The sequence below is a fragment of the Ictidomys tridecemlineatus genome, chromosome 2 (genome assembly GCF_052094955.1).
Source record: "Ictidomys tridecemlineatus isolate mIctTri1 chromosome 2, mIctTri1.hap1, whole genome shotgun sequence".
NCBI lineage: Eukaryota > Metazoa > Chordata > Mammalia > Rodentia > Sciuridae > Ictidomys > Ictidomys tridecemlineatus.
The window spans coordinates 207,021,979-207,034,244 of NC_135478.1; the positions used below are offsets into that span (position 1 = coordinate 207,021,979).

The following is a 12,266-nucleotide window of genomic DNA, read 5'->3' on the forward strand; positions in this document are numbered from 1 at the left end:
CCCACTCCCCTAAAAACTCGGAGAGTGAGGAAGAACTATCCTCTGAAACTTGAACATAAATTAAAGAAGGAAAATTGGTTCGAAGCATCCAGTAACTCATTAGCAACTACAGAATTATATGAAGACTAAGAAGACTTTAGCTAAGCATGTGAATAGCAGTAGCAGCAGCTACCTGTTGGTCACTTGGACTTTTCCCCTACTAATGTATATCACTAAAGGGATTGGTTATGAGAACATTATTGTACCAAAAGAGAACTTATTCACCAATTTGGGAATCTAAAATGCTTAATGCAGGACCCACTGAGGCCAAGAAAAAGGAAGAGCACATTGAATACTTCATTGTCAGTGTCTAATTGGGTCTGCAGGCATGGTTCAGCCCCATCAAAGCCAGTCTTGAAAAAGAAAGCTCTGTTATCAGACAAACACTTTTTGTGGTTCTTAATTACTTTCTCATGGGTTTCTTATTTTCTAGGTCTTAGTTATTGTACTAAAATACAAGTGAAATCAGGCATTTAAGCAACAGATAGAGAAGGATAGCTGGGATCCCAGAAACTCATAAGTTAATTACTTCAATCTTTCATCAGGAACGTTTACCTATTGCTACCATGGTGTAACCTCTCTTTTTTTTGCATATCAAGAACCTCTACATGTTTTGAAGATAAAGTTAGCCATTGTGGAATGTGGTGACACACGTTTTCCTATAATCCCAGCAACTCAGGAGGATGAGACAGAAGGATTGCACATTCGAGGCCAGCCTTGGAAATTTAGCAAGGCCTTCAGCAACTTACTGAGAACCTTGTCTCAAAATGAAAAATGAAAAAGGTTGGGGATATAGCTCGGTGATAAAGTGACCCAGGGTTCAATCCCCATCCCTGGTATCCAAAAAAACAAAACAACAACAACAACAAAAAACAGGTAGCCCTAGATTCTAAATTGATATAATCTAGGGAGAATGTTTTTGACAATCTCTTGGGTTCTCCTTTCTGACCTGTGGGTAGTGCTTTACCACAGATGATGGGGCAGCTCCATTGTGCCATTTAGGTGCTTACCAAAGGTGTAAATTTGTATGGTGCTAAGGAATAGAGAAACCTCAGTTTCCTCCATGATTTGGAATTTTAGAGGAAGCAAATTTTTTTTCCCTAAGGGTTTTTGTTTCTATCATTCCAGCGGCTTCATATACAGATAGCTCTGATGATGAGACATCCCCCAGGGACAAACAGCAAAAGAACTCTAAGGGAAGCAGTGACTTCTGTGTCAAGAACATCAAACAGGCAGAATTTGGACGAAGAGAAATTGAAATTGCTGAACAAGGTAAAGAAAGCAAGCACCTTCTCCACCTGCCTGTGTCTTTTGTCCATGTTAATCTCTTTGTTCATCCTGGGGCCTACTAGCTTTTGAAATTTCAGTGTGATAGTCAAGGATACTTAAAATGAAAAATTCCAAGTTCAGAAAACACTATGGGAAAGGAGACTCTAGGGGGTATAGAAGGGACTATTAGGACTGGCATATAGGGAGTCAGAACCCTACATTTGCCTCTGAAATCCCCTTATAAAAGAAAATTCTGGTTAATATCTTGATCCCTTGAGAAACCTGATTTAACAGAGAACCTGACCAGCAGAAGAATCTTAACCTTAGAGAATAAATTTTTTTCCCTTTTAAAAAATTCATTATTTTAAAATATACATGACAGTAGAGTGTATTTTGACATACTATACATATATGGAATATAACTTCCATTCTTGTGGTCGTACATGATGTGTAGTTATATTGATCATGTACTTATGTATGAACATAGGAAAGTTATGTCCAATTCATTCTATTGTCTTTCCTATTCTCATTCTCCCTTCCTTTTATTCTCCTTTGTCTAATCCAATGAACTTCTATTCTTTACCTTCCTTATTGTGTGTTAGCATCTGCATATCAGAACATTCTCCCTTTGGTTTTTTGGGGATTGGCTTATTTCATTTAGCATGATATTCTAGCGTACCATCCATTTATCAGCAAATACCATAATTTCATTTTTCTTTATGGCTAATATTCCATTGTGTATGTATATCACATTTCTTTATCCATTCATCTGTTGAAGGGCATCTAGGCTGGTTCCATAGCTTAGCTATTGTGAATTGAGCTACTATAAACATTGCCATGGCTGCATCACTGTAGTATGCTGATTTTAAGTCCTTTGGGTATACACTGAGAAGTGGGATAACTGGGTCAAATGGTGGTTCTATTCCAAGTTTTAGGAGAAATCTAAGAGAATAAGTTTTTCTGTTTATTCCTTTATCTTTTGTTCCCTCCTTCCTAATATTGCTGTTTGTATTGGACCTTTTCAGAAATGCCTGCACTGATGGCTTTGAGGAAGCGAGCTCAAGGAGAAAAGCCTTTGGCTGGAGCCAAAATTGTGGGTTGCACACACATCACTGCGCAGACTGCTGTGAGTCCTGTTCCTTCTCCTCTTAACAGCAATAGTTAATAATTGCCACCAGCCATTGAGTGCTTATAACATGCCAGCACCAAGTTAACAGCTGGACATGGAGTTCGTTAATCCTCACAACATGATGTAAAACAGAGACTCCTCTTTTCATTTGTAAACAAGGAAACTAAAGCTCTGAGGGTTTAGTAATACATCAGTGTATCAATATAAGCAAGCTTAGACTTTCTCTACTGTACTACATTGCTTCCTCTTACTATCCCTTCCACTGTCATCTCTACGGTGCAACTTTGTGTTAGCCTGGTTCCAGTTGCAGAAAGGAAAACATCTGATTCTGACTTATATGTAAAGAAATTTATTATGTTACATAGCTAAAAGTGCAGTGGGAGCCAGAGTGGTACACACTCATAATCCAGTGACTCTGGAGGCTAAAGAAGGAGGATCACAAGTTTGAGGCCAGTCTGGGTAACTTAATGAGGCCCTGAAAATAAAAAATGAAAAAGGCTGAGGATGTAGCTCAGTGGTAGAGCACCCTTTGGCTTCATCAGGGAGGAGAGTCCAGTGGGAAGAGTGACTTCAGATGCAAGATCTCACGGCTTCCACTGCATTTCTCCATAACTCACTTAGGCTGCCTCCTCAGTGTGCTTGCTGATTGTAAGGTGGTTACAACTAGTCTAGTCAAAACAAGCTGACATGAAAAGGAAGAACCATTTCTTCCTTTCTCTTAAGAGCAAGGAAACCTTTCCCAGAAGTTCTTGAGGATTCTCCATTGGGTCTCACTGAGCAGAACTGATCACATGCCCATGCTCCTCCATTCCTGGGAAGGGGACTAGAATCACAGTGGGCTTAGAACAGTGATTCCTGCCCTTGACAGATTTAATGACTCCTTTTTATCTATAAATATTTTAGTGTCCCTAAATTGTCTCAAAATGAAATTCAGATATAGCATATTTAGGTACACACAATTTTTTTTTAAAAGAGAGAGTGAGAGAGAGAGAGAGAGAGAGAGAACTTTTTAATATTTATTTTTTAGTTTTTGGCGGACACAACATCTTTCTTTGTATGTGGTGCTGAGGATCGAACCCAGGCCACACGCATGCCAGGTGAGCGCGCTACCACTTGAGCCACATCCCCAGCCCACACACAAAAATTTTAAATTAAAAAAAATATATATTAACTTAAGGCAGTCACAGTGGTACACACCTGTGATCTAGCAAATTGGTGAGATCTTGTGTCAAAAAAAAAAAAAAGAGAAATAAGTAAATAAATAAGATAAAATGTTGAAAAGAGGCAGGGGAGCTAGAGATAAAGTCCCCATTTTAAAGTATCCCAGGTTCAATCCCCAGTCCTGGAAAAAAAAGATCTTATATACAAAAGAAGAATAAGAGGAAAGTAATTTATAATTTTTAAAAATTTCAGTATGTGATTCTTGGGCACTGTGGAAGAATATGTGTGTTATTGATTCCAGAGCATCAGGGCAGCATTACCAAATTATATGATTTTCTGAAATAGAAAACAACTCTGTAAATTTCTGAGCAACAACCACAATGAAAAGTATGAGTTTTCTCTTGATTTACATAATTGTTGCCTTCCTGAAAAAATTATTCTTATTTTGTATTAAAACTATAAAAATATTCTTAATGTATAACATGAAATTGGGTTCTAACTCTGAGAATTATAAATGGCTTTTTCACCTGTGAACTTTCAGTGGGACATTTGAAAATTATACCAGACTGGCACAGATTTTTTGTTATAAATGGCTGTCCTGCACTTTCATCATGTCCAGATCCCTGGCCCTTCCCAATAAATGCTGGTAGCACTCCCCTGCCAATCATTGTGACAACCAAAAATGCTCCTTTAGTGTTCTAAATCTTCTCTTTGAGTCATCCTCAAAGATGTAATAGCACTACAAATAAACAAATAAGTAAAAATAAAGATGTGATACAACCATATTGATACCACTAGAGGGAAATAGGTAGATTGAGAAAATAGTCTATTATGGAATTTATAAGGTCTGAGTCATCTGTATAGCTCAAAAAATATGCGAAAGTCCAGATTGACTTTCAAAAGATTGTCTCTCCCGAAGCACACTCTTATGTGGTCACATTCCTGATTAAGGACAGTAGAGATTCCTCAAGACAGATGATTTCTGTTTTCACTCTGAGACTTTTCTGGGTTCTATATTCTCTGAGGAATAGAGTGCCTTGACTGACCAAAATTAATATAATAAATTGAAAGCTAACTCTTTTTGAAGTTATAGTCTAATGAATTGAGGCAGAAATGCTCTTGAAACCTTTTTTGGGCCTCCTCAGTCAGGGACATGAGACATGGTGACTTAAAATAGTAAGTATTTCTCTACTGTCTCATGTTGCTAAGTTATATCTAGTTTGTTGTTTATCTCCACGCTCGCTGAACATTACCAGCCTTCAGGGTTCCCTCTCTATTTTTCCTTAGTATTAATCACTGTTTATCAATTTTAATATTATTTTATCATTACTTCCTTATATTTTTCTTTTTCCTTAAAATAGTTACAAGAGTATTTTTTCCTTTTGCTTTAGATCTCTATTTTATATTCCTGATTACATATTCATGTCCATTTAAGAATCTTCAAACATTACCATAAGATTATAATGCAGAAAGACAAAGTCTCAGTAACAAATAACCCAATAACAAATAACCCAATCAGTAAATGGCAAAGGAACTGAACAGGCACTTCACAGAAGAAAAATGAATGGTCAAAAATAAATGAAAAAATTTTCAACATATCTAGCAATTAGAGAAATTCAAATTAAAACTATACTGAGATTATATCTCACTCCAGTCAGAATGGCAGTTATTAAGAATACAGGTAATAATAAATGTTGCTGATGGGCTGGGGTCGTGGCTCAGTGGTAGTACTGAGCACTGCATATAAATAAATAAATAAAATAGAGGTCCATCAACAACTAAAAAAAAATTTTTTTTAAATGTTGCTGAGGATGTGGGAAAAAAGGTTCATTCATACATTGCTGGGGGGACTGCAAATTGGTACAACCTCTCTGGAAAGCAGTATGGGAACTCCTTAGAAAACTTCGGATGAACCACCATTATCCAACTCATAGGACTTAAAATCAGCATATTACAGTGACACAGCCACATCAGTGTTTATAGCAGCTCAATACACAGTAGGCAAGCTATAGAACCAACTTAGGTACACTTCAACAGATGGATAAAGAAAATGCAGTACATACATACATACACAGTGGAATATTAGCCATAAAGAATGAAATTATGACATTTGCTGATAAATGGATGGTACTCTAGAATATTATGCTAAGTGAAATAAGACAGTCCCAAAAACCTAAGGTCAGATGTTCTCTCTGATATTTGGATGCCAACCCATAATAAGGGAGGATAGGGAGAGGAAGTATAGAAACTTATTGGATTAGACAAAGGGGAATGAAGGAAGGGAATAGGAAAGATAGTAGAATGAATCAGACATAACTTTACTCCTATATGAATACATGACCAGTATAACTCCACAGCATGTTCAACCACAAGAATGGAATCAAAATTGTAATAGGTTGTACCCCGTGTATGTATAATATGTCAAAATACACCCTACTATCATGTATATCTAAAAACAACAAATAAAAAGATTTTTTTTAAAAAAAAAAAACTGTGCATTCACAAAAGAAAGAAAAAGTCTCATAAACCAGTCTCCACAAATAACTACCATGGTTAATGGTTTCCTGTCCATATTTCTAATAGACACAGATCTATTTATATATTTTAGGTGTTTTCCCACAGTTCTTCTAACCCTAATTCCATTGCTTTTCCTTCTAAATAATAATGATTTGAAGTCATGTTAAACAGTTTCTAAGCTCTATCCTCCTCCTCTGCTTCCTCACCTGCCTTTACTCCTGTTTGATCCCAAATAGCCAACTGTCTTGACTCACAATTCTTTCTTTTTTTTAGTATTGGAGCTTGAATCCAGGGTTGCTCTACCACTGAGCTACAGCACCCCCCACCACCAACAACTATCTTGTTTGTGTGTTTGTTTTGTGACAGGGTCTCACTGAGATGCTAAGGCAAGCCTCAGACTTGTAATACTCCTGCCTTAGCCTCCAGAGTCACTAGCATTACAGGCATATGCCACTGTCCCTGGCTCTAATAATTTTTAAAAATTCAAAATAAATACAGATATACAGAAAAATTGGAAGTTCAGCACAGACAACTTTATTTTCTGAACCATTGAAGAGTAAGTTGCTAACCTAATACTCCCTTCACCTTTGTCTTAGTTATCTTGGGCTGCTATAATAAAATACTTTAGACTGAGTAGTTTATAAACAACATAAACTTGCTATTTATTATAATTTATAAACAAAAGAAATGTATTATGTACAATTCTAGAGGCTGGGCAAGGACAAGCAGATTCAGTGTCTGTTGAGGCTTATTCCTCATAGGTGGCACACCTCTTAATACTGCTACCTTGGGGGTTAGATTTCAACATAAGACACTGGGGTACACATACATTCAGACCACAGCAATACCCAAATATTTAGTGTATAGTTTCCATGAACAAGGACATTCTTTTTATACAATCAGTACATTCATCAAAATTAGGAAATTAACATTGTTTATTACCACTTACTCCTCAGATCCAATGCGAGTTTCACTTGTTGTTTCAGTAGTACTTTGTTTTTTAGATATTTTTCTTAGATGTTGATGGACCTTTATTTTATTTATTTATTTGTGTGTGGTGCTGAGAATCGAACCCAGGACCTCACACATACTAGGCAAGTGCTCTTACCACTGAGCCACAACTCCAGCCTCTCGGTAGGACTTTTCATAACAAAATAATCCAGTCCATACCTGTGTCACACTTGATTGTCATGTTTCTCTTTGGTCTCCTTTATTTTCTTTTATTTTTTTAATTGCTTTTATTTTTTAAATACATGATAGTGGAATGCATCACAATGCTTATTACACATATAGAATACAATTTTTCATATCTCTGTATATAAAGTATGTTCACACCAATTCATGTCTTCATACATGTACTTTGGATATCTTTAATCTCCTCTAGTCCAGAACAGTTACTCATTCTTTCTTAGCTTTTCATGAGCTTGATACTCCTGAAGATTACAGAGGAATTATTTTGTAATGTCCTCAGTTTATGTTTTTCTGCTGCTTCCTCATTATTTGATTGAGATTATGCATCTATAATAGGACTATCACAGAAATGATGCTGCATTTTCCCCACTGAATCCAATTAGGTGGTTATAATTTCATTTTGTTCCATATTGTTGATGTTGTTTGATCCCGTAAGATGAAATCTCCCTGCTTTTCCTTCATAAAAGTTATTTTTTTCTCTTTGTAATTAATGCATTTTTGTAACTATCCTATTCTTTATTAGACTTTGCATTTATTTTTTTTAGTTATACATGGACACAATACCTTTATTTTATTTTTATGTGGTACTGAGGATCGAATCCAGTGTCTCATATGTGCCAGGCAAGCGCTCTTCCACTGAGCTACAGCCCCAGCCTTCATTTATTTTTATTTGTATAAAATTTTTGTTTTTTATTTTATGTAGTGGGTGATAGGCCTTACTATCATTACTTTGATGTTTATGTTGTCCCCAGGCCAGGAGGAGCCCTTTGGTATGGCTTCCATGGCTTGTATTTTGATGTCTTTGAACGTTTTCTTGATTGCAGTAGAAGATATTCTAAGCTCTGCTGTAGCCTTGGAATCAGTTATATTTCCAAGGACCCCTGGCTCTTTTAAGAAGATCTGGGCATTAATATAATCTTTGCTATTGGAATGTCATTGTTTCTGGATCCTCTTTTATTAATTTTGGAAAATAACTGCTTATTAACTCTTTTTTTTTTAACAGCAAAGGATTGAATCTGGGGGTGCTCTATTGCTGAGCTAGAGCCCTTTTTATTTATTTATTTTTTTATGCATATCTATTGGTACTGAGATTGATCCCACTGGGTGCTTTGCCACTGAGCTAATTCCCAGTACTTGCTTTTTTTTTTTTTTTTTTTTTTTTGAGACAGTCTTGCTAAGTTGCCCAGCGCTGGCTTTGAACTTGCAACCCCCTTGCCTCAGCCTCCTGAGTCACTGGGATTATAGACCACCATGCCCAGGTATCCCTTCTATTTTTGAGAAGAGTCACACAGTGTTGTTGACTCTGGCTTGAACTTGTGATCCTCCTACTTCAGGCACCACTCCTAGCTTCTGGCTGTAATTCTTGACACTGGGCTTACTTTTGTCACTTTTTTGTGTTCCTTAAAATTTTTTGAGTGACAGCATATTATTTTTTGTTACAGCTATGAATTGAACTAGATTTAGCTTTTGTTGTTGTGCATCAAAGGCTTCAAATTCCTTTAGCAGTGGGATACTGTTACCTTGTGATTTGATTTTACTTCCAGAGGGCTTTTCTAGTGTTTCTGCCATCATCCTCAGCATTCAACTGCTTCAGTATATATATTCTACAGGGAACTCTGTCTTCAAGTGCCTGCCCCCACTATAGCACAAGTGGTTGCTCTTTGTTTCCCAGGGTCAGCCTCCTGGTGAGGGCTGGAGAAGTCCAGTCAGTGTTAGGCAGGCAGCGTTCTTGCCTCTCCTTTATGTAGCAGCCAGATTTTGCCTTGTACCTGTGGGAGTCTCAGGCAAAAGATGTTTTTTGCCCTTCCTGGAGAGGTAGCAGATCCGTGAACTGTCCTGTGCTCAAGAGGGTTCCCTGCTACTCTCCCAGAAGCAGAGAGTTTTTGTTTCTGCCCCCCCTCAGGAGCACTGAATCTTTACATGGTACCTGAAGACAGTCATGAATCCTATTCTTCCTACAGTGAGAAAAATATAGAAATATGTCCAGGTTCCATGCCTGCCTCTGGGCCCAGCCATCAGCTCTCTGCATGTGAAACTCCTCATGTCTAACTGGGGCTCCAGAAATCCATATGACAAACTTTCCAATGCTTAGCCTTTTATTTTTCTTGTTGTTGTTTTGTACTAGGTCTTGAACCCAGGGGCACTTAACCACTGAGCTACATCCCCAGCCCTTTTTTGTGTTTAATTCAGAGACAGGGTCTCACTGAGTTGCTTAGGGCCTTGCTAAGTTGCTGAGACTGGCTTTGAACTCTCGATCCTCCTGCCTCGGCCTCCCAAGACTCCAGGATTACAGGCATGTGCCACCATGCCTAGCCAATGCTTAGCCTTTAATTAAAATTTTAGTTAATTTTTCTTATCTCAAGTATTGCAGCTATTTCTTATCTCAGTACCACCTATTCCTCCCATATTTTGCCAAAGGCAAAACAATCTTTCCTCCTACTTTAAAAAGATTTATCAGTGGCTGGGGTTGTGGCTTAGCAGAAGAGCACTCTCCTAGCACATGCAAGGCACTGGGTTCAATCCTCAGCACCACATAAAAATAAATAAAACAAAGTTATTGTGTCCAACTACAATTAAAAAAATAAAGACTTATCACTCTTGGGAGTTCAGTTTACTTGGTCATTTTACGACCTTGGCTCTTTGATGGGCTGAAGCTTAACTTTATAGATTACCAGATTTTTCTTGTTGTTAGGGTGGTGGAAGTTTTTCTTGTTTTTTCTGAATCCTAAGCAGAAGCAGAACTGTAAGTGTATGTTTTGTTAAAAAAAAAAAGGGAGGGGGTTTCTGAAGTCCTTAGTTTTATGAAATATTAGGCAGATTCAGTATACAAATAGGGTGAAGCATAGAATTCAGCTGGAGCCTCTTGCCTTGCCCTGTGTTCAGAAAACTGAAGAGGTTCTGTTGATCCTCCTTCCTTCCTTCCTTCTTGCCTTTCTTCTTGACAGTGCTGGAAGTCAAACCGAGAACCTCCCATATGGTAGGCAAGTGATCTACCACTGAGCCATGTCCCCGGCTCCTGGAGAGGTTCTATAGAGCATGGTTTAAAAATTATTGGTCTGTTATTCCTGATGTACTTTCTCATTGTCAAATATATAAACTTGGGCTGGGTTGTAACTCAGTGATAGAGCACTTGCCTAGCATGTGTGAGGCACTGAGTTCAATTCTCAGTACCACCTAAAAAATAAATAAAGCCAGACGTGATGACATACATCTGTAATCCCAGAGGCTCGGGAGGCTGAAGCAGGAGGATCTCGAGTGAGGTGCTAAGCAACCCAGTGAAACCCTCTCTCTGAATAAAATACAAAATAAGGCTGGGGATGTGGCTCAGTGGTCTAGTACCCCTGAATTCAATCCCTGGTATCAAAAATAAATAAGTAAATAAATAAATAAGTAAAGGTATTGTGTTCATCTACAGCTATATATATATACACACACACACATATACACATACACATAATTATTAAAAAATATATGTTAGTATAAGCTTGTTCATCTCCTGTCTTCTCTTTAACACAGGTACTTATGGAAACTCTGGGTGCTCTGGGGGCACAGTGCCGATGGGCTGCCTGTAACATCTATTCCACTCTCAATGAAGTGGCTGCTGCTCTAGCAGAAAGTGGTAAGTTCTTTTGCTTGTTTTCTAATGTCTTTGGCTAAAGGAAGTCTCCCAGAAGTGCCATTGTCTGTATATAAATGTTTTAGAAAGATTGACAGTAAAGCATTTGCCTGGTAAGAAATGGATCCCTGTTCTTGATAAGTTTGCTCTTTTTCTAGGTTTCTCTTGTCAAATACAATCTAGTTAACTTTGTTCTTTTGTAGTTGGCATATATGTACCTATATGTAATATTCTGTTATTCGTGCTCCACTTTGACAAATAGAACACTGGTGAATGTTACTGGCTGTCTTAAGATAATGTGGATTAGAGAAAAGAATGCTTCAGCCACAGTTTTGTGGCCTTGCAGGTTTTGCAATCAATAGTTTCCTCTGGTTTGATGTTTGGTGTTTCTGCTTCAGCAGTAAAGAGGACTTGACCTGGCAAATTAATTTTGATCATAACATCTACTGACACTTGAAGGACAAAAGAAATAGGGAAGTATGGACCTTGTCAGCTTCCTGCCTTCACTTTCTGATGCAAGGCACAGATCAGGGAACCAACCAAGCAATATGTCAGAGCCCCTGGAAAAGCCTTACACAGCATGCATGTCTCTCCTTTTGCTAGTACTTTTGGCATTTCATTTGTGGTTTTTTGTTGTTGTTGTTTATATTCATTTATTTATAAAATTTTATTGATGTACATATGATAGAAAAGTACACAAATATTAAATGAATAGCCCAATGAGTTGTACATATGTATCATTGTTTTTCTTTCCCAACAAATGTTTATTATTTTAAGAGATAAAAAAACAGGGATAGGAAGGGCAGCAGAATAGACAATATGATTGATGTATGTACATTCCATCTATGTATTATATGTCAAAATACATTCTGCTGTCATGTATGACTAAAAAAATAAAAATAAATAAAATTTTAAAAAAGAGATCAAAAAACAAATGAGGCCCTGTGCAGTACAACATGCCTGAAATCCCAGGGACTCAGGAGGCTGAAGCAGAAGAATTCAAGTTCAAGGCTAGCCTCAGCAATTTTGTGAGAAGACACCGTCTAAAAATTTAAAAAATTAAAAGGGCTTGAGATGTAGCTCAGTGGTAGAGGCCCTTCAGGTTCGATTCCCCCGCCCCCAAAAAAAGACAAATGAGACAATATCTTTGCCCTTAGAATCTTACACTGTACTAGAAGAGAGAGAATACATTTGCATAAATAATGATAATATAAGGACATATGTAGTAAATATGACAATTGAGCATGAATTCATATTCAGTACACATACAGTAGATTTAGAAAAGTTTGGATTCCTTGAGCACCTGCTTCCAACTGGGTTAATTAGTCTTCATTAGGAACATGA

General features: G+C 37.4%; 1 protein-coding gene across 6 annotated transcripts in view; it reads left to right on the top strand.

The window, feature by feature from the left end:
* Ahcyl2 (adenosylhomocysteinase like 2) overlaps positions 1-12,266 on the top strand; it is a 186,814-nt gene that overhangs the window by 143,534 nt on the left and 31,014 nt on the right. For all 6 annotated transcript variants that reach the window (XM_021730393.3, XM_013361091.4, XM_021730394.3 and 3 more), the window contains 3 exons: positions 1,168-1,311; positions 2,334-2,434; positions 10,823-10,925. In XM_021730393.3, the coding sequence (XP_021586068.2) occupies positions 1,168-1,311; positions 2,334-2,434; positions 10,823-10,925 (348 nt within the window). The remainder of the gene's footprint in view (positions 1-1,167; positions 1,312-2,333; positions 2,435-10,822; positions 10,926-12,266) is intronic.